General features: G+C 35.8%; 1 protein-coding gene across 3 annotated transcripts in view; it reads right to left on the bottom strand.

Annotated features, from left to right (window-relative positions):
• Positions 1 to 22,711, bottom strand: part of LOC106130070 (ETS-like protein pointed) — a 125,029-nt gene that overhangs the window by 25,833 nt on the left and 76,485 nt on the right. For all 3 annotated transcript variants that reach the window (XM_013328832.2, XM_013328841.2, XM_060949061.1), the window contains exons 4-6: positions 7,957 to 8,073; positions 1,138 to 1,341; positions 702 to 830 (exon numbers count right to left, since the gene is read on the bottom strand). In XM_013328832.2, the coding sequence (XP_013184286.1) occupies positions 702 to 830; positions 1,138 to 1,341; positions 7,957 to 8,073 (450 nt within the window). The remainder of the gene's footprint in view (positions 1 to 701; positions 831 to 1,137; positions 1,342 to 7,956; positions 8,074 to 22,711) is intronic.

Raw genomic sequence — 22,711 nt, 5'->3', positions numbered from 1 at the left:
GGGAATGGTTATTTACGTGTTGAACATAAATATCAAGGCCGCACTGTCCCGTGTGGTTCCTGGCTCTTGATGAATATGATTTTCTATAGATGTGGTATCGTACAAAACAAATAAGTAGGTAAATAGCAAAATTGATCATAAATTGGCTTTCTTAAAACGAACAATGTTTTATATTAAGTTCTGTTTCTACAAATTTCATAAAGCCTAAAATATCATAAAATCTTCGAGAATACTACATATCGGTGTTACGTTTTGAAAATATGTTTTGTTAAGACTTAACCTTATACTAGTTAGGTGTAACTTTACAGTTGCAGTAGTGATGGTGAGACTGTAATTGCTGTGTTATCGCGAACGGCGACTGCTTAATGAGGCTGACTCGCACTTTGGACAAGTATCTATCCAGCTATCTTTTGGTATATATCCAACTTAAATATCTTTTGGTATCAAAACGTATTAATACTGTGCACAACATAGACAGTTTCGCAAATGACAGAGATATGGTTTGACAAAACATGTTGTCGATGAATAATCACAATTTCTTTGGTATTTATCATAAAACCTTATTGATTGATAGTTACTTATAAGTAACACGCTAAAAAATACTTACTAGTTGAACCCGCTTTTAATGAAAAGGTTGAATTGTCTGGTGTCTTTTGCCCAGCATTGGATTTCTTGAGGCTAAAATAATGTTGATGACTTACCGGTATTGTTATTGTTGTTGTAGTGATGCGCCGGCGGCGGTATGTACTCCGATAGCTCGGGCAGGCAAACATTGCTCTCGTACATGTTGGGTGGCACGTTGGCGAGCAACGAACGCTCTTTTTCAACATCTGAAAAAAAAGTGCTGTTGTTATTTCTAAAATACATAAAAATCACTCCTCTTTTCCGGAGGGGTAGTCAGAAATCACACCTTTCAACGTGCGACGATTCCTGCATATATGTATCTTTCGCTTTATTTACACTTGTTATTACATTCACTCTCTTCATGTTCAGTTTGTCGGTTTAGTATGTACTCCTGACCTGTTTTTTCGCCAGGACGTACTTACCAAATTTTATTAACTTTTGTTCGTCCATGATTTCCTCTTATTTGCACATAAAGCAAAACTAAATACAATTCAGTAACAGCATGCAACTTACCTTTTTGTAATATCTCGAGGTGCTCCCACAGGATGTCTCCCATGAAGGCGGGTGCCCTGGCCACGAACTCGTCGCGGCCCATGGCGCAGATGTCTTTGCCTTGCGCGCGCGCAAACTGCTGCATGGCGACACCCTCCAAGGAGAATTCCCTCGTAGCCCAGCGAAGCCATGCTGCCACAGCCGCCTCACTCCACTGCCGGGGATCTGGGACAAATATTATATTTTTACAAAAAATAATATTAATTTTTGTGATAAATTTTTTTTTGCGTGGAAAAATTTGCCTTTTAAACAAAAAAATCTATTTAATGATTTTTTTCAAATTAAGCTATACGGCGTATTCGCTTATACATCAGTCAACTAATAGACTCATTTAGAGTCAGTAAGAGAAAGTACTAAATTTGAATGCGCAATTCAGCTAAGTATGGTTCATTGGCATGTCGCAGATTCATTCATTCATCATTCATATAGTTACGTCTTTATCTGTTGTGGGGTAAACAGAGCCAGCAGTCTTGAATGACTGACAGGCCACGTTTAGCTTAGTTCTGGTCACGTTCGCAGATCATGCAAAAATTATCAAGTTTTTGACGTCAAGACACTTTCATCTAATAACATATTTTATCACACAAAGGGTTGGGTGGGCTTGGGTTCTATATATAAAGGATAGTATAGGTTGATTTTATAGATGTAAGCATTTCGTATGATAAAATAGTTGAAATAATTTATTTTTTCATTAGTGTCAGATTTTTCCGGCCGTCTAAATAATGCATATGACATGGCTTTATGACTGCCGTCTAGTGAAGATAGCCGAGACCAACAGCATTCCAAAGTTCGGAGGAGCTCGAGCAAATTTTGTCCCAACTGCACGTCATCTGCTCTCGACTGCACCCGGGTTACTTAACATGCGTAAGCGCTTAAAACGCTCACGCCAATTGTGCTATTGGGCTCCTTCGAATTCATTGGAAACTACCCTACTGTCGGTCGATGCAACTACAATTAGCCGACCACCGAACCGCTGCATTGCACCACGCCGGAACTTGCTTCAGCGGAAACAAACTAACCTTGAAACACAATGTATGCAGAACTGTTGTCTTTCCAAACGAAGGATTTGATAGTCGAAGGGAATTCATACATTGATGTGAAGAAACATGTTGCATTTGTTGGGAGTAAATAATATTTTGAGAAAATTTGTCATTTCAGTCGAAGTGCACAGAACTGTCTTTCCAAATGAAGGTTTCGTTATTATAAAAGAATTATAAAATTGATTTGAAGCATTAATTATGATGAGTTAGATTCACCCAACTTTTGAAAACCTGTTGTCGATCGAAATTACACCAAATAATAAAAGATAATGATGTAAAAAAAAATATTAATTTGAGCTCTGTTTACAAAAGCTATACATTTTCCAAAACAAAAAAGGGTATGCTTTCAAGTAATGTTCGTATAGAGTTACGACTTTGATTTGATTTATTGATTTATTGCTAGGTAAACCTATATCAATTTACATAACAGGTTCGATAAAAATAAAACATACCCATTAAATTTATTGTATATAACTTAAATTGTTTACGCTTCGACGTCTACTGCATGTAAGTGACTTTGAGTAATACGACACAATGAATAATCCTTGCAACACACCAAGTACAGTCAACAGTATGTTAAGCTATCTCGCATCAAGCATAGATATAGTAAGAAGAGTAGCAAAAATTGCAAAGAAATGAATACTTTTCGTTATGCTGTTCTGTACTGTACTATTTTTTGCACGTACGATGACCAACAGTTAAGACACGGTCATTAATCAAAGGTAATGCTTTATTTTATGCTTATTGCTAATGTTTATAGTCGTAAAGAAATGCATTACATGCGCCCATCCCTCGGCACAAAAAGGGGAGAAGACCGAATGCTCAATCGAAATTCCCGAGTCGCATCAGCCCACGAGAAAAACTGAATCGATTGCCGCTGTGCATTGAGAAAAACAAAGTCGATATAAATGGAGTTATGCGCCACAATGTTACAAATTGCGGCTAGGGAGGGGAATTTGAGTTTTTCCCGCGGCGAGAGCGGCTAATAATAAATAATTAGTTTAATTACGGCTTTTAGTCGCTGGCCGCCTTCGCGAGACGGCGGCTAATGTTTATGCTTAACCTGGCTCTACGACTACTTTACTGCTCTGACGGTTGAACCCCCTAATTTTAATCAAGAAAAACCTACCCTGCCGTATCTCATCCGAACAACGTACCTTTATGTTAAGTTTACAAAAGACAACCCTGTCAACGTAAGTTACGTCCGTAATAAAGTACTTATCCAACACAAGTTTTGTGGTAGCCGTTAGCATCATCATTCATTTTTCATCAGAGATAACCACTGTTTCTAGTGGTTTCTTGTTTATGGCAATTTTTTTACTAGGATAATAAGTATCTTTGATATATGTCGGAAATAAAAAATAACTGTTATGTCTATGATCCCCACAACTTACTTTAATTAACTTTCTGGTCGTTAATTAAATTAACAATTAAAATATTACTGACTGTACTGCCTGTGGCAAATTATTAAAAATCCTGCCATGCCTCAAGCTTGGTAGGATAGACAGAACTTTTGGTCCGCAACCATTATAGCATAGGATTATATTTAAATTATAAAAACAGCAAAAAAATATGATAGTTAATTTCTTTTAACATACGAGTACGACAGACCAGCTTACAACGTTATGGGTACTGGACCAAATAAGGTAAGCTGGTCTACCGTAAGAAATTCCAAAAATTACACCTTTGTAGAATATATCAACACTAGTTACCATTTGAATTACCCTTCACTACAGTTACATGCAGAAACCAACAAAATAACTGAAGTTACGACCTGTATCGACTACAGTGTCGTTATCGGACGAGAAAAACACTTCGACGTCGTTAATTAGAAGCGTGAAAACAGTCGCAGGGCCACTCCACTTGTTTTTATCACTAGCATTATGGTAATAGGCGTAGAGGCCACCTGGTAGCAAACACATACATACATCTTTACACTTGCTTTGATCTTTGCATACTTCTATCGGGTCATCATTCTTGTAAGGTACTTTTTACCGGAGCGTTTTCCAGAACGTGCCAAGATTTGACCAAAGTAACATTCGTCTAGGCCCTCTTATTCAAATTTTTTAGTAACACTCTTCTTTATATATCCTTTGTCAACCAGCTCTCATTCAACCTTCCACATGACCAAACCATCTAAGAATTCCCTAGCAGCAAAGAGCAAATCTTTTGCACTGGCCATTTCAAAAAGAATCTTTAGAACAGTCTTTTGAATCTCGATTTGCGTGGGAATAAACCTATTCAACATAACAAAGTTATGTAAATGTGATTAATTAAATATAACCGAAGTGACTATAAATTAAATATGTATAAAAAGTGTATATCGTGTGTATGTCTAGTAATAGTCAATGGCATAAGAATGGCGTATATCTACTCTAATCAATTTAAGGATTTGAATATTATACCAAAAGAAGAGAGAAGATAAATTTTATGCTCCCTGCTGGTTTAAATCTTACAGCTTTATAAAATTGCATATTGGTGGTTCTTGTTATATAAATAGTCAAATTAATGTCTGCTTTAACCACATGCGATTTAATATATTTACATTATAGCAAAGGAAATAATAAAATTACTGATTAAAATTAATTGACTATGTTAATTATATACATATGTCATTCGAATATCATTTAAGATTTATATTTTATTTCACTTTAGATGGTACAAAAATTAAAACACTTTTCAAGGATTGAATCAATATTAATAGTCGATCGAATCAATAATTATTAATTAAAATATAAGCCAGGGGTTCGGGCGTTCTTAAAGAAGTTTTAACTCATACTAGCTTTGGCCCTCGGCTCCGCCAGTGTGAAAAGTGCCTTGTCTTTCTCCGCACACCGAGACACCTGTCTCACTCCGCTCAACAATATACTCGTATTTACGCAAAATTTCACGAATGCAAGACTAACTAAATGTGAGATATTAAAGATATAATGGATAATCTGCTTTCCGCACGAAGTTAGGACGATATGCTAGTGTAATAATTAATTTCCAATCTACTTCTGTTATCTCAAACTGCTACAAATAAATATAATGTGACGCGAGCTTTATCTCTAAGATTAAGTATTAATGAGGTGCTCCTTATGCATTTAAATTGCTTAAAGTTAACTGTTTGTTTGTTCGACCGGTTTTCCTTTTTATTGCTCAGTTTATTACGCTGAACAATTAAAACGAATCGACTCATTTGACAACATGGAATTAATGTTGAAATTGGTCGGTTAAGAATTATTATACTAGGTAAAGTTTTCATTTATGGAAATCATATGTAAATTTTAATATTGGCTATACACTTCGGTTTGAGTAGTAGATTTGAATTATCCGAGGCATGCGATTTATTATAGATTCTGAAAACTATGAAGTCTTTTTTTAATAGTTTTCAGACGATATTTGTGGCGTTTGACATATACTTGTGAATGGTTCTAAGTGTGTCGTTTGGGGTAATATTGTTTATATATATATTTTTTTACATGGCTCGTTTTTTTTCTTGTTTGTAAATTCATATTTGTACTAAATTTTTTAAAAAATAATCGTGTGTGTTTAAAACACAAAATTATGTTTCAATGTATTCTCACGCGCAAAATAGTCACATATAATGTTAACAATGAGCGGTGCACTGTGCGCGTGATTTTGTGTCGGTTGCGCGCGCGCACCGGAAGCGCGAATAGACGCGGCGCAGACGCACGCACTTCCGCCGAGCTTGCGGCCGTCGAACTCTTGTCATATCCAGGACCTAGACCACCTCTCACCTCATAATTAACTATTATAATAAATTAAATACTATAAATAATTCATAATTCTTTATTATAAACAACTTGATTAGGTGCAACAATTCCAGCAATATTAACTAGCATTTGATAGATTCTTCAAGCAGCTTAAATTTATGTATAGACAAAGCAAGCTTTTACATGAAAGAAAAGGACCAATCTCGTTTTCATGGATATCCTAAAAGGCGACAAAGGGATAGGCTTATAAACTTGGAATTTTTCTTTTAGGCGATGGGCTAGCAAACTGCCACTATTTGATCACTCAATTCTATCATTAAGACAGCTTAGCGTGGTCTATCAGTTTTTTCAATACTGTTGGCTCTGTCTGCCTCGCAAGGGATATTAATGTGATTATATGTATGTATGTTTGTTTCCATGATAAATAATTACCGAAGTTTTTACATCATCTATTGAGATGGGTGTAAGTCAGGTAAGGTGACGAGCTCGAGAAGTTGATGGCCCTTAGTAACCCCTAGAAAAAATTGGCGCCCGAAACGTCGCCAAGAAAAATGAAAACATCTCTTAAAACTTAAAAACAAGGATTCCATATACTTGTAGACAGTTAACATACAAACGAGAGGGCGCTGCCAGAGCGACATTGTGCCACCAAAGACGGAGGTGTGTGGCGACGAAGTGGCATTAGCATATGCTAATGTCATGTACCGACGACGTTTTTGCCCGACGACGGGGTGGCGTGTAACAAATCTGTTTTATGTGTAGAAATAAAAGGTGTTGAAGATAAATAGTTTCATTGTTTCGAAGCTGGGAGAGATTAGTCATGAAAAGCTTTTGATAGTAGTTGATTTCTATTTTTGTTCTTGAAAACCTATACGAGTATTGCAGGATCAAAGAGCGAGTTTTCCTAACTGTTGTGAAAAAAAGAATATAATTCCTAAGCAACTAAACAAAAACAAATAAATGTTAATAATCTCTTCTGTACTTTATTAAGATGACTTTTGAGAGCTGGAAATGGAAAGAAAAGCTTTAAGTAGTATGTTCACATATCTACAGATTTAAATTTATAAAGCTTTTTATTTGTATTATATGTATCTGTGTCAAAATTATAGACTTCTAGCGATTAACGATACACGATTGAAGTGATCGTACCTGCGTACTATTGATTTTTATTGCCTCTTGCGGTCATAAAACGCTTTGATCCAATGATTTTTTATAAATAAACAGCAAAATTTATTGTGTATCGTTCAGCACAGACAAAGACACAGAGATTACATAAAACACATAGGAATAAAAGTAAAAGATCATTGAGTTGTTCTATGATGGTATTCTAGCATCATCTTCAATCAATTATTGCGAAATTAACGAGACCTACCATTTTCACTTTTTTATTTTATATCTATTTGTGGGCTCAAGTTTGAGGACATACCTATGTTATAGCGCCCTAACATACATGCCTGAAATAACTGATGTGCCTCAGTTCACGGTTGCAAATATTATACTTCCTGTGATCTATACCACAAAGGCCATAACTAAATGGGCTCTAAAGCACTTTTAGAAGCATCGATTCCTGGAATAATTTTAGAGATAGTTACATTTACATGACACCCATAATATTTTCGTATGAGGAACAATTATGAAAATAGATCTTCCAAAATTTCTTACAGTTTTCTTCACTTCATTTACACATACCTTATGCATTCTCAGCTATTTGTAAGGCGTTTTTATAATTGAGTCCGCATTTATGGTATTGTAGTGTTGTTGTTTGTCTTGCTATAAATTTACAATGCTTTAGTCAAAAGTTGTTAAGAGTTATTAAGTACTCGAACAGAACTATAATTTCGTAGCCCGTTGACCTTAATTGAACCTAAAATGCAGACATATTATACTTTTTATTGAGGCGCAAAAAACTTCGACAACTTGCTTTCTTAATTTTTTTAGTATTACACCCTTTCTCCTCTTCCTCTCTTGACAAGATCTCTGTCATATCCCTTTCGTTCTGTATAAATCTAAAACCAACTCACCTTTGGGCACGCCGAGACGCAGTTGCTCCTTCTCCCAGGAGGCGAAGGTAGCCTTCAGCGCCTCGGCCATCTTCTTGTTGGTGCCGGGCGTGAGCGGCGGCACCTGCGACGGGATGTCTGCAACCAAAAATATGTTATCGTTAATTTTCTTATCGTACTTAGAGGACGTCCGCATCTCCACCCATGATAATCGAAGACGTGTGTGAATTCCGAGGAAGCCTCTCTTAGTGGTATGATAATGTTTTATTCAAGAAGGCCAAACTTCATCGAAAAATCAATTACACCTAGGCTGGGTAGTGCAGTCAGGGTCGAGATGTTTTTGTTTAGCATTTCAACCATATCCCAAGTAAAGTTTCCGTACTGATACGAGTAACTACTTACATTAATTTTTATATGTATAATTTTCTTATCATAGCTTTACTGAGTGTCCATATACCTAGTTTTACACTATAATTAAATCTCCTTGTACAATTTTTAATTATGAAATTCCACTACAGGATCTGAATTAGCAATACAAAGTTGCTATTAGGTATCTGCTCTATTAGCGCACTTCAAATTAATTGAGCTATTCCTATAAAGATTATGAGAGTCATACACATATAGTTGGACATGCAAGTTTGTAGGTGATCCCGTTTATCTCCAGATGGCCTGTGGCGAAGCAAGCTGCGTGTCGTTACATTAGTTTAATGGAAAGGGACCACCAACGGGAACATTTTTGTGAAATGTTAATCGCCTACATTCTGTATTGCGACCTTTTTGCACAGCGTATCTTAATATTTATGAGTATTTGTAAGCTGCTCGGACTGGGTGCATCGTTCCCGTGGGTAATTAAAAAAAAAAAACATATGCGGGACTCTGACATATTTCAGCGTAACTCTTTCACTTTCAGTGGTTTCCTTGCGATAATAGATAAGATACCTTAGTCATTGTTTCCTTCATTTCAAGCAAAATACGTCTAGTTTACTTAGTTGATTAAAATGTATCGTAAATTTGATCGTTTGTCCGCTAGTGGCTGGCGGCGATCGTCATCAAACGTTCACGCTTCATCGCTCTCAATCACTCGATCATGAAAGTCCACTTAAATCTTTAGTATCGGGTATACCGACTTATAATCAGCTGTGTTTTACGTACCGGTCCTCAGCGGAGATCATTATCACTCGGATTAATTACTTTATCTATGCTATTTATACCAAGTACCGAAGAACAAATTAATAGCGGAGTTTTTGAGGTTCGAATAAAGTAAATCAGAGATAAACAAGCGGGCAAGATTGAATGTTGGTTGTCTGTGTGCATGTAGAGACGCAGGCTTCATTCATAAGTGCGGCTGGTTTGTGTGTCTGTGTGTGTGGGTGTGTGTGTGGGTGTGTGTGTATGTGTGCGCGGCTGTGCACCTGCCGACCAGTTTTGAGATGCGGAGATTTGTGCAGCACTCCCACGGTCGCTGCCCGCTCGCTCTCGTCTGTTCTAGCTGAAGCGAGTTCTGATATCATTTAAATTTTTCTCTCCGTCAGCCTCGTTAGTCGTATTATTAACGCCGAATATGAACATTTCGTGCTCTCGATTCCTAATTTGGGTTAAATGAGAGGTTACCGAGGTGCTGAGTTGATATAATCAAGCCCTGATTAAACCAATCAGTGAAAAAATAGGTAATTTGTGGTTGGAAATGCTTGTTGCTATAATTTTTTGGATAAAGATAATTTCAGTAAAATTATAAATTGAAAATGTTAAGACACGACTTTGCTATAACAAATCTTTTTTTGGATGCATGTATGTATGTCTAGCAGTAGTCTCCTGAAATATAACTCTAGATTCTTATTGAAATATACTTTGACAACGTTCGTAAAAGACCCCCAGATATTAATTATAAAAGCCTGGTGATCTCAGAGCCGACAGTTTTCGTATAAGATGAATTAGGTATATATGGTTCCTTCCGAAGACATCATCTGCCACCGCGGGGCTCCACAGTTCGCACTCGGACATTAATTGCACGAATCCGTGATTTACTCCCAGCACCGCAGCTGCACTTGACTCGGCGTATACGCATCGAACATATTGTTGTGCGTCCTCTTTTTGTGCTCGTTAACTCACTTTGTGGATGGGAATATGGGATACTTTTCTTGCAATAGCACTATAAGGTCAGACTAATGATTTTTTGGATACTATGAGTAAAGTTTATTTACCTGTTGTAATTACAATGATAAGTTATATTTCGATTAATAAATAAAGAAATGTACTTTCTACATGATACTGTTTTAAAGAGTTTTCAACAAAAATTTTAAATAAGTGTTTTAATAAAATTAAACTCACAATTTTTTTTTTTTTTTTTAAATATAGTCTAGGTCGTAAATGAATAAAATATATAAACATCATCAGTAAATTTAACTCTACCTTAAGTTTTGGAATAGACTAACAGACCATTAGTTTTTACGCCAGTATCAATCATTTTATATTACACAATATTTTATGTCATTTTTGCTTAGTTTTTTTATTTTATTCGATCGCCATTGTATAAGACAATCGCATATAAAACGATCGCTGTGATTGTATCGAACGAAACACCTGCAGGATGGATGGTATATGTTATACACATATATGTGGGCAGTTAACGATGATATATGAATGAATGTTTCATACGTCGTTAGGACTGCCAGAGTGGCAATTGTATTAAATTATACTTACAAAGTAACTTGTCGAATAAGTTTTTATTTATAAGATATATTTTTAAGCGACAAAAGCGAGAATGTGTTCACTTAAATACATATATATACAAGGTTTCAATGCTCAATAAATAGCGTAATCCATTCATTCAATTGAAACTCTTTATAAGCATTTATTAATGTCAAATTGAATAATTCTATAGCGGACCGCTTGGCGGACTTATATTGTAATTGAGTACGTATTTGTTATTTAGACCATCATCATCTGAGTAATTCTGAGTAGTTTTATTAAATTAATATTTGAAAGGTTCCTTAGCTTAGAAGTGTTGCTTAAGAGCTAGGGATTTCATTATCTGACCAACAAGTGATTTGACTACGTTGGCAGTACTTCTTTATACCTGTTTATGTTACGAAAAATGTCACTCTCCGCTCCCTCTCTGTTTCTAAGGTTCTTCTTTCAAACCATTTTGATGCAGTTTTCACTGTAAATAAACTATTGATTCTTAATAAACATTCAGAAAATAAAAAACAATTGACGGCCTGTTAGGCTCAGTTGTCGGATTCTCGCATCTGAACCAATAGATCCCGGGTTCGTTCCTCGGTCAGGACATGATGTGTCCTGTATATATTTATTTATTCCCGTGAGAAGCCAGGTTGGGTATCTTGTTTACTTATAAATTTGAACGAATGTAATTAATTTTCTCCAAAATAAATAATAATAGTTAAAGTAATTCGCGGTCTTTACATTCAGGTTGACATTTACACTGGAATGGCATTTCTTGAGATGAAGCAAAAAGCAAGATGGCGGGGTTTCCGTTTCCGTAATTAAAGTAATTAATCCTGAATGATTTCGGTTTAATTGTTTGGCGGTGTTTCCGACAGGTCCATCCGTTCGGACATTTACCGTTACATATAACCAGGTATCAGTATTTGAAAAACAACAAAATTCTCATACCTTTTGTAGAGACTTTTTTTATACATTTTAACAATTCATGTTAGGTACTTATTGAATCTCCGATTAGACTGTCTACTGTTTATTTTGCAGTTCAATAAAGCAGCATAAGATAGTGATACTCAACGTCCTATTTAAGATTCCTATTAAAAGTCGTTTTCTAGTCTTGAAAAATTTCAATTCATTTATTGCATATTATTTTTACATTTCAGTTTTAACTACTACAATAGTCCCATGACATACAACATGAACATGAATGAAGAAAGAAAGAAAGCAAGTGCTGGTGTGGTCCTATTCAATTTTATTCTTATTCTATGCACACCCGCTGTACCAATTTTGTTAGTCACTAAATAAAAATGAGAGTGCGCCCGATGTTAAGGTGGAAATCTTGGGAGGCTTATACGAGTTTCTTGCACTTGACGTTGATAAAACTAAGATAATTAAGTTAATCAAATTAAAAGTGTAAACTATAAGACTCCCACGGCACTACTACACTATTTCAATATACATAATTATCGGCACAACAATCGATATTTGTTGTAAATAAAGAGGACCAAAGCTCTCCGACTGGTATTAGCAATGCTAATCAGGACATTACACCGAGTCGAACATAAGGAGAACAGATCAACAAGATGTCGTCGATTTTAGAGTAAGTTTAATGATTTAAATGTATGACACACACATACACGTATTTATTATTACGTCTTTATACCTGACAGGGTGGACAGAACCAACAGTATACTGAAAGGTCACGTTCAGTGTAGGGCTTAATGATGGAATTGATATTTAAAAAAGATACAGGTTTGCTACTTGTTTAGCCCATCGCCTAAAAGAAGAATCAAAAGTTTTTAAACTTATCTCTTAGTCGTTTTACGACATTCATAGAAAAGTTGTGGTCCTATTCTAAAGTGCTGGGAACTGGGAACCACACGGCACATATGTATGTGCCGTGTGGTTCCCAGCAAAATCACGCGTCTTAACCTCTTTCACTTTAGGGTAAACTCTTAACCTAAATGCCATTTAAATTCGGCAACACATCGGGATCGTTATTCAAATAAAATTAACTACAAATTAATGTTGCTCGCTATCTAACCGAATAACTTTCACACATGTTTTATTGTGTGACCGGGCAGGTGTGGCCGGACTCTGACATTTAGTATGCATTATCAAAAATTTTCTATAGCATTATGTGTCTCTTATATATGCAAAATATATTCTAATTTATGGCGATGACCTGCCAAGCTATCTAATCTAAGTATATCAATTAGAAACTTAGAATTTGTAGATTAAATTATGCCGTTATCTATTGAGTAATTAATGTTGTTCAATATTTACATTGCTTACACGTGTTACAATTAAAGGAAGTACATTTTTCTTATAACGGACTCACAGAAATATATATGGTTAAATACAAACTTCGATGTTAAATAAATTAGAAGATAGACGGAAAAAAGGAGAGAACGCAAATCCGCGGGCATGATATCGGTAAACATAATGAAGGGGCTTATAGTAATTGTCCATTTTTAAAAAATATGCTTTAATTTATTTGTTTACTTACTTCTACAGCAGTAAGTGTAAACGATCTTTGGAAAGAAATTATTAGCAAAATTATTATGTCAGCTGCTGTATTCTTTAAAGTTAGTGAAAGCGTTCAAATTCTTGACCCATTTTGCGATAAACAGCTACTTTTATAATTAAAATTGTCACGTTAAATACAGGATACTGTTTTTATATTATGCAACGGATGCAGGACGTTATGAGACAATGTACAGGTTAAATAAAAAAAAAACTTAATTATTACATCTATTTAAAATAAATAGATTAATTTATCTGCATGTATTTGAAAGAGATAACTAGGTAGTTATGTTCAATTTAGTAAGTTTGAAACCTTTATAATATATCGTGCCAAATTGAAACCAAACCATCACCGCATTGCATCCAAAGTTCAGAGTTTCATAAATTGTTTTACCGTCCGCCGGTTTGTTCCCATTCAGTCACACCCCGATCTGTAACATTGTAACTCAATGGGAAAAAAATTCCCGTTGTGTAGCACACATTGCAACTATCGTTTTCCCCATGAGTAACACTGTTACACAATGACACTTGTATTCCCGATCAGTAACACTGGTTAAGAATATTTTTTATAAAAGCATTTCTGTTTGTTTAATTAGTTCTTAATTGAAAAAGAATAAGACATGTAACGAATTAGTGTAGAAAATACATAAAATTGTAGTCTTCGATCATATCTCTCTTTGGCCATCCAGTTTCACGAAAACTATTGTTTCAATTGTGCTTTGAAATACGCCGCAAGTGAGCTGGCGCCGGGTTCAAGTAATTCAGGTTGGTAAGTAAATAGCGTCACTTAATAAACAATGAAAAACATTAGTGAATGGCGGCTTTTTGCTAAAATAAATAGCCAATGAGGTGGTCAAAAACAAACCAATACTTGTAATCCCTTGCTTTGCCCTTTTTTCGGATACAGGATATGCATAGAGCAATGTGATATACATTTGTGGAAGCACGTTTGGTTATATACAATGTTGGAAATTCGCTCCCCTTCTTCTGGTTCGTGTGACTTAGTGTATATTAAGAAAAAAGGGGGGAGAATTCTTCTGCATGGTGGACACCAATATTATGCCAGAAAAAAAAACATAAAACTGGATAGACAGTTTGGGCGTGCTTAAATCGAGGAACGTCCAAACATTAGAAATGCTTTTATAAAAAATACTTATTCTTAACCAGTGTTACTGATCGGGAATACAAAGTGTCATTGTGTAACAGTGTTACTCGTGGGGAAAACGATAGTTGCAATGTGTACCACTGCTACATAACGGGAATTTTTTTCCCATTGAGTAACAGTGTTACAGATCGGGGTGAGACTGAATGGGAACAAACCCGTCCGCCCAAAGGTGAGCCTTTCAATAAAGAGCTTATTTTAAATAACTGTTTAGGAAATTGCTCAATGCTATTTCACTTGTCTTAATTAGTTACAGAATCATGTAGGATTACTTTAGTCAGATGAAATTCCCGTTTAAGAATAGTGACAGAAGTTGCCAGTGTTCCCAGAACACTTAAATAAAAGAGAGTGAGAAAGAAATATCCGCTTAATTAAGGATAAGTTACACTGCACATCATTGCATCTTCCAAGCGTATTTATTATTCTTATCCGTAAATTTCCATATTTTCACCTGCTTTATCAGTTACTGGTTGGAGAGGGCCGAGGGGTGAGTGTGCCGAATGCTGAATAGCTTGTCGTGGTCAACATGGTCACGCCACAAAGGACCGGAGATGCGCCCGCTGGCGGCGGCGCGAGGACACAGCCTTCGCTAATTTAGGACTAATTAACGCGTTTTGTTTCACTTTACACCGGCCTGAGCCGCGTTAAGCGCTCGTAAATTATGTTGTTAGCTGAGTAATTCGCTGGTGCAAGTGTATTTTTAAGTCATAAACCTGACGTCGCTGTGAAGGTCAAAGTGAAAAGAGAAAGTTGAAAAGCGGACTTCAGGCCCCGAAATGTAGTGGCGAAGGATACGACTGGGAACACAAAAGGCAGATAAAGAAAAAACAACATACATATACCTATATCAACTTACCTACATTGCTTATATAATTTACAATATCTAACAGCGATATCCTTTTGGCAGCGATGATCGTAACTCGTATGTTAACAATACCTACGCGATATGAGGCTAGTAAAATACTTGCACATGCACTTAACAACAGGTGGCGTTAGGGTGGGAGTCACTTGTTGCGCCCCCTTTGTTAAGCGATATGTTACTAGTAATAGCTTTATTCTGTTCAAGCGCATAAATTGAGGTAAACTCGGTTATTTTATTACGAGACAGAAAGTAGACTTGATGGTTATTGCAGTTGTGTTTTATTGCTTTCTTAAATGGTTTAGCTTTACCCTGCCCTTTTAAATCATATTAAAATGTGTGCTTGTCTACCTGTGTGTGTGTTCTTTTGACTTTATTTCATTGGAAATATATGTCCATTAAATAAATATGAAAGAAATAATTATTTATTTAATATTTTCTTGACCTGAATCGCAAAGTTTGGAAATTACTGTTATTTTTTTATTAGTAATTAATTAAATACGTTCGAAATTACTTTACAAAGACTGCTAAAATAAGTTATATATAAGTATTAAGAGATATTTTAATAAAAAAAAATATTGCATCTCTTTATCTACGAGACAATAGGGATGGAACAAAAGTTCGCGCCATTTTTCTGTCCATTGTTTATTTGAACTTGGCTGGTAGGTGGCGCAGCGCGGTGTGCGTGCGTTCGCATTAAAATCGACCCTTTTAATTACTCATAATTACACTAAACAGTGTTAGTAACGTTATTGTGATAACATACAACTGTTTCTTCAGACGTTCCTGTAATTGCAGAATTACCATTTTACTCGGTATGTACAGTATCTGCGCTGGTTTCTCTTTCTGTTATGCGTGGTGAATATTTAAAACGCACATTTGAAACTTCTGCAACATGTAGCTATAATCTTTGACATGTATCCAGCGCACTGATTTTTAATGCAGACATTTTTTAAGTGTAGGCATACCACGTTGAAACAGCACATTAAGGGTGTGTGAGAACCAATTATTTTATGCGTTAACCAAACTGACCATTTTGTGAGTGCGTATTTCCCTGCACGCAACCCAACCGTAAAGGAGGGTTCATTGTAATGCTGGAAAAATACTGCAGACAACGGTTCGGGGTCTATTCGTCCGGAAAATTACACAAAGGGACGTTTTACATATTTCTGTGAATTTGTTTCAAGCTTTAAGTATCGTGTTCTCACAGGAATTATTGACGATTAGTGAGGTGGGTGTAAATTAACTGATTGCTTGATTTGCATTCATTAACTGTGTCCTCTTTACAAAACCAAACTTTTTTAAAAGAATGTTTAATTAATTAATATAACCTTGTTAGAACGCTAGCTAAGGTCATAATTTTTCTGTTTCTCGAGCAATCATTAACTTTAACGATTGCATTATTGAGTCATAGATGTAACTAGTGGTGTCCTATTGTTGGGAGTTATCTTTCAGTGATCTGTGTTGATCGACTGTAGGCGAAAGACCTTTGCTCAATGACATAGGCGGCGCGCGCGCATCATCTCATTGAGCGCTCACCGGATGGGCCAATCAGCGTTGTGAATGGTCGCCCCCGCGCTTGAGCATCGCCGACCGCCGCTACTAACTCTGTGCACTATTAGCTCCCGTATATTCTTCATTATTCACTGTTTCTTTGTTGTGTTCATAAATTGTTATAACCTTTTATGGCTTGGAATGTGTAGAGTCGTAAATCCGTTGTTTGTTGTCTCATTGATTCCCATTGTGCATGTGAGCTACTGTTTCTAAGAGATTTTGTAGTAAAAGGTTACAGGTTTTGTAGTAACACCTAATGTTAAGCCACCATATTCGGTTGTATTTCTGTCCAGATTTAGTACGGTATAATATTTACTTTTTATGCTTCAAGTTAATATGCTACACTGCATTAATATTATAATGTTATACGAAATAATGTTAACATTTACTAAATATTATTTATATATTAACATTTCTGATATTTTTAGATAGAAAGACCATGCGAAATGTTGAAAAATACAAGACAAAGAAAATTAAAAAGATATCTTAAGTAGCATACTCGTACATAACAACGGACTACCATATTTATTGCTTACAGCATAATTATGACGCAATTTTACGTCTTGTCTGGTTTTCATTTTGTGAGTGCCGAATCAACTCTCTCATAACTTTGTATACAAACATTGTGCGGTGTTCTCAGGTGGGTCGCAGCCGCTGCAAGGTCTTCACTTTCAAGATCATCGGAGCATGCGCATGAGCAAGGTGTAAGTCATAATTACGGTAATGAGCGGCTTGCACAACGCGCAACGGTCCGCCCTAGCTCCGGACATGCGATGTTTCAAAATAACTATTGAAAGGAAATGAACATGCAACACCGGGATTATCTTGATTTCTAATGCCGACTTTATTGCTCTATAACTAAGCGACGATAAGTACACAATCAAATCACACCACGGCACATAAAATTTTTGGTAGCTCAAATTTTATAGTGAGACCCTTGTAGGAAACGGGCTATCCAAGCTTAATTAAGAGGTACACCTAATGAACCAATATAGTTGCTTTAATTAAACAAAGTTTGGAATATTCGAAGTGGGTACCACGGCTATTAACCGAAGCATGTACGAGTATATTTTATTTGTTCTTACGCAGTATTAATGCAATCGCCAGTCGTTTCGAGCAATTGATGCGTGTAAAGCAAAAGTAGATATATGTGCAGGATACCTAACAATTTCATAAAATGGCCGTTTTCATATTTTTCTTGCGGTCACGGCGGGTACACATCGGGGACAAGTGCACGCGAAACCAAGAGCGTTGCGTCACCGGGATCACACGTCGCCTTTTCACAACACTAGCCAAGGGTTAGTCCATTTTGATCACAAAAAAGTTATTACCATTTTTAATTATTTCGTCTTAGTGATAAGATGATGGACGTTTAAGTTACCACTGTAATTTAATTTCTTGAACGGACTGGACTTCATTCACCTTAGATTCAAGTCAGACTTTGCAAAAGTTACTGTTTAGACGATCATCTCTGTATGAATCTTTTAATAAACGTTATAAAGGTTAACTCACCTTTCGGCTTACTAAAAGCTTTCATCATGACTTTGATTCCCATCCCTGCAATGGCCGCCGACGCCGTGATTGAAGCTGCGGCGATTTCTGATCTCCTGGTACCTCGCCAGCAGGCAACTCACTTTGTATCGTCTTTAACACTATACTATATTTACAATAGTCTCTAGTTTTCAACAACTAAGTATTATTAAGATCAATTTATATCACACTGATTATGTTCGCAAAGTCACTTGGTCAGTCTAAACACTCTTCGCTGTTTTTCATTTTTTTAAAGCTTTTGTTACGTCACGGTCGAAAAGTTCAATTTATTTTTATCACTGTTCATGGCTTGCTAAATTGTTTGTGACTGCATCTGGTAACACAGTCTGAATTATTAAATTTTGCACTTGACTTCTTAGTCACTACAACTTATGTTTAAATACTCTTGTTTGTAAAGTAGACAAGCTCGTAAAAAAGAAAGAGGAACAATAAATTATGTGAATACAAGTGAATGCTTTCTATGAACACCGCAGTCGAACGGGCAATATTCAAATTGCATGAAACATTCTCACAGGTGCCCGCGATCCGACACAGGCACTTCCGGCCCGGTTCCCCATTTACCTCGTGTTCCTCCCCCGCCCCCACATCCCCAGTCTCTACCCCGTTCAACCCCCGCTGCGGGCCCCCGCATTCCCACACGGTTCACTGGGCCATGACGGCCAATTTCGCTAACTTTTGTCGACAGTGTCAAAGTGCATTGGTGTAAGATAAGTGAATAAGGTTGTTAAGCTTTATTGCATGGTTTTAAAGTGGATAGAGTTTTTCGGTAACTCATAAACTAGAAAAAACTAGTTTATGAGTTACCGAGTTTCCAATCAATCTTCTGGCAACATCGCGTTGTACCTTGGTCAATATTGCGAAATTGTTAATGTAGTTTTCGATCAGGGTAAATATATTGTCATTAGGTTGTAAGGATGTCATTAGGATGAAATATTTTTATACAATATTCATAAGTTAATATAGGTAGTACATAAACATAAACAAAAGACTAAAATAGAAATGCTTTCAATGATAAAACAAGTGAGCTAACACTAACAAGAAATTATTAATTATCATCTGATCGAAGTACCCACATGAGGATCAATCGATTTGAATAATAATGTGGGTTTAACAAGTCTGTTTGCCCTCGGAAAATATTATGAATAAAACACTCCAATAATGAAGCGTCACAAATTGATGAAATTGGTATTTCATACGCGTCGAGAGTTCAAGGGTTAAATACCACCAAACATCTTCATTTGGTTTATTAACGGTTTTGGAAAGGGTTATAAATTGATTTGTGTAGGGTGCATTATCGTAAAAGTATATCTTTGTATTGCTTTGTTGAATCTAAGAGAAAAATAATTAATGCGTTTCAAAAGTTCTCACGCAAATTATTTGTTTTAAATGACTTTTCAATTATTTTATATTACTTTTGGTAATTACGATATTTGATTATATTATAGTTTTTACTCGAGTTATTTTTAGTGGGAAATGCTAAAAATCCTCATTTAACTGTTCTATTTTTATATCTAAATTTTGGCAAATTTTCTGATAAATCTGATAAATACCTATAAAGAACATATAAAAGGTAAATTGAAAACTTTTTAAAATCGCTTTCAAATATTTGAACAGAACTTTAATATGATTAAACTAAAGGTTTTATTAATATGAACACGATTTAAATTTAGTTAGTGACCGTTACAGATAAATAAATCATATTCGTCCGACATCGAGGCTTACCCAAATGTAACTTGTTTAGTGATGGGGGCCACGAATTGTCCCTAATAAAAATCACATTTGTGTGTCGAGAGATATCGGCCTCTCTAATGAACAAATGGTTATATCAGCCGTAAACATGATGCTTCAAAACGCAAGTGAACATATAAAATTAAACGACATAATCGCTTTGTTATAGTGAAATGATGAACATGTTGATATTAGAAATAAGCTAGAAAAATAAACAAATGAAAAGGCCTAGGTTGCTAGAGACCGAATAGAATAAGAATGGACTGAAAAGGCAGAAAATACGAGTAACATGACTTTATAAATAAGGGAAAGGCTTGGGAACTTGGGATCTTGTTTGAGGCGATGTGTCAACTTTTGCCTGAATCTAAATCCTCATTAAAATCAAGCCGATCATAGTCGTTTGGTTCGGTATGTCTAAAGAATAAAGATGTGTTCAATATACTTTTCGTTGTCGATTTCAAGTAATGAAAATTATATTTTGTATATTACTATGACAGAAAACTTAACGATATAGTGATTGAGTTAGCATTGCATAAAGAATCTCTTATGACCAGTGGGCAACATGAATTCCCATTGTATCTCAAGTAGGACATTCAATGGCTGCTTGTCCGATATTGGAGGACAATAGAGCATCACTCAGTGGCTCAGTCGGCTGGTTACAGTGGCGGAATATATAGCAGAGGTCAGCTGTTTTTACTGTCAACGGTATATAACTACGATATATGCGTGCTCAATTACATACATATGTTTAGATTACCAATGAGAAATAAGAATAGTAATTTCCCGATATTAAATTGTATGATACGTGCTATATTCCTATAACTCTAAAGAGGTGATTGAAGTTAAAATCTGTTTAAAGATAATCTGCCCCGGGTTCATGTCGTGGTGTCAGCCGAGATTGCCGGGTCAACTAACTCGATTGCCCGTCGTCTCCCGTCTAATTTGTCACCCCACGCGCCTCGCTACATCGATCACATTCTACTCTATTTGTCTCTTGATGCCACTTTGATGACACTTGTTAGCCTATAAAACTCAAATTTCGTATAATAAAAAGAAGTGTATTAATCTCGATCACGATCTTCATTTTATCATTCATAGATAAAAAAAGGCGTAGAAGAGTGGTACATAAAAATGTGTAAGAATCGAGCCCCGCATTAGATGAGTACGACTATGGACTGGCATAAAAACCAATTATGATAACAAGTTCGTCTTTGATAACATCTACCAAGCAATTCTTGTATCAATACTTCGCCGCCTTTAACTTCATTTCCACTTTAATATTAATTTTATAGTTTTATAGTTCACTAGATTTCCAATCAGCTTCGTTTGAAATGATAAAAGACAAAAGCAATAAAGGAGCATCAACATCTAAGCCGAGACAGACAATTAATGGCGTGACATTAATTAAACCCTGCGGCGGAATCTGTTCGACAAACACAAGTAAAATAGAGAGAGATCAGAAGACTTATGTGAATTTGCTAAGTTACCTACTGAATTTTGAATTTTTTTTTCTGTATTAAATTTTTTTGCAATGTTAATATTACCTACTATTTCTCACCAGATGACGTTTGAAAACACATTCAAATTTGTTTTTCGGCTTTGTATTTATGCCAACTGATTTATGTTTCAAAGTATGTTAACGCAGATTAAAGGATAAAAATGTTCCAAGGAAGTACTTGGAAAGTTTTGGAAATTTTGGAATTAAGTACTTGGAACATTTTTATCCTTAAATCTGAGTTAACATATTCAAATTTTAAACTAAGCTTTAGCTCTTGGTTTCAAGATTGAGTTAAGTTATTAAAGAATCAATATTCACTCGTTATGCGAAATTTTGCTATTTCCTACCAACCTATACAATTCTATATTATTTTTATTTTGTCTACTGTCGGGTGTCAACCATAGTCCGGTGTCACGGGGTCGCTCTAGCTCAACTCCGACCCCTCTTAATAGGAAAGTGGACACCCGCATAAAATTGAAGACCACATACTAATTTTAATTCACTTGGACATTGTATTAGCGTCTAGTGGTTAAGTATAGATAAGGGTGTCGATATTAAGATAAAAACAATCTTTGTGAATTACAATTGAATAGGAAGAAAAAAGAAATTGAAAAATTTACGCTACATTAAAATTAAACCAAAAAAGTTCATTACTATTAGTTTATTGTCAATTTATTGCAAATTATGTTTGACATTACGCACTAGTTTTCAGCGGCAACGTAAATGTTTAGATTAAGTGAGCATAAGCGAAATTTCGCGCGGTTTTGTGTGGACTGGCCGCTAACAACAAACAGACGACAATAGAGGCTTCTTCGAACCGTGTGACGCAGCCTGAGCGATTCAAATGTGGAACAATGTTTGTATAACAAGACCTAACAATTCGGATGCGATTGACGTGAACAATGCAATAGTTGAGTTTGTACGCAGCTTAGCAAGTTGTTGTTTGTGTTTGTCATACAATGTCTGCAACAGTTTACAGCATGACCAGAAATACAATAGGTTCGCGAATTACCACGTACACAATGATTTTAGAGTAATGTTACGTTGCAATGTGCGAAATAAAAATATTTTGTTGAGGGTCTACGGATTTGCAGGCGCGGTCGTAGAGGGTCTACGAATTTGTCGATTTTATACATATGTCTATACATTTAGGCATTTCTTTTTGGCTTTGACTTTTGCGGATAAAACAAAAAATGAAATGGTCACCTTAAATGTAAAT

The sequence above is a fragment of the Amyelois transitella genome, chromosome 18, assembly GCF_032362555.1.
Source record: "Amyelois transitella isolate CPQ chromosome 18, ilAmyTran1.1, whole genome shotgun sequence".
Taxonomy (NCBI): Eukaryota; Metazoa; Arthropoda; class Insecta; order Lepidoptera; family Pyralidae; genus Amyelois; species Amyelois transitella.
The sequence above is the reverse complement of the archived record's forward strand: the minus strand, read 5'-3'. Positions and strand labels throughout refer to the sequence as shown.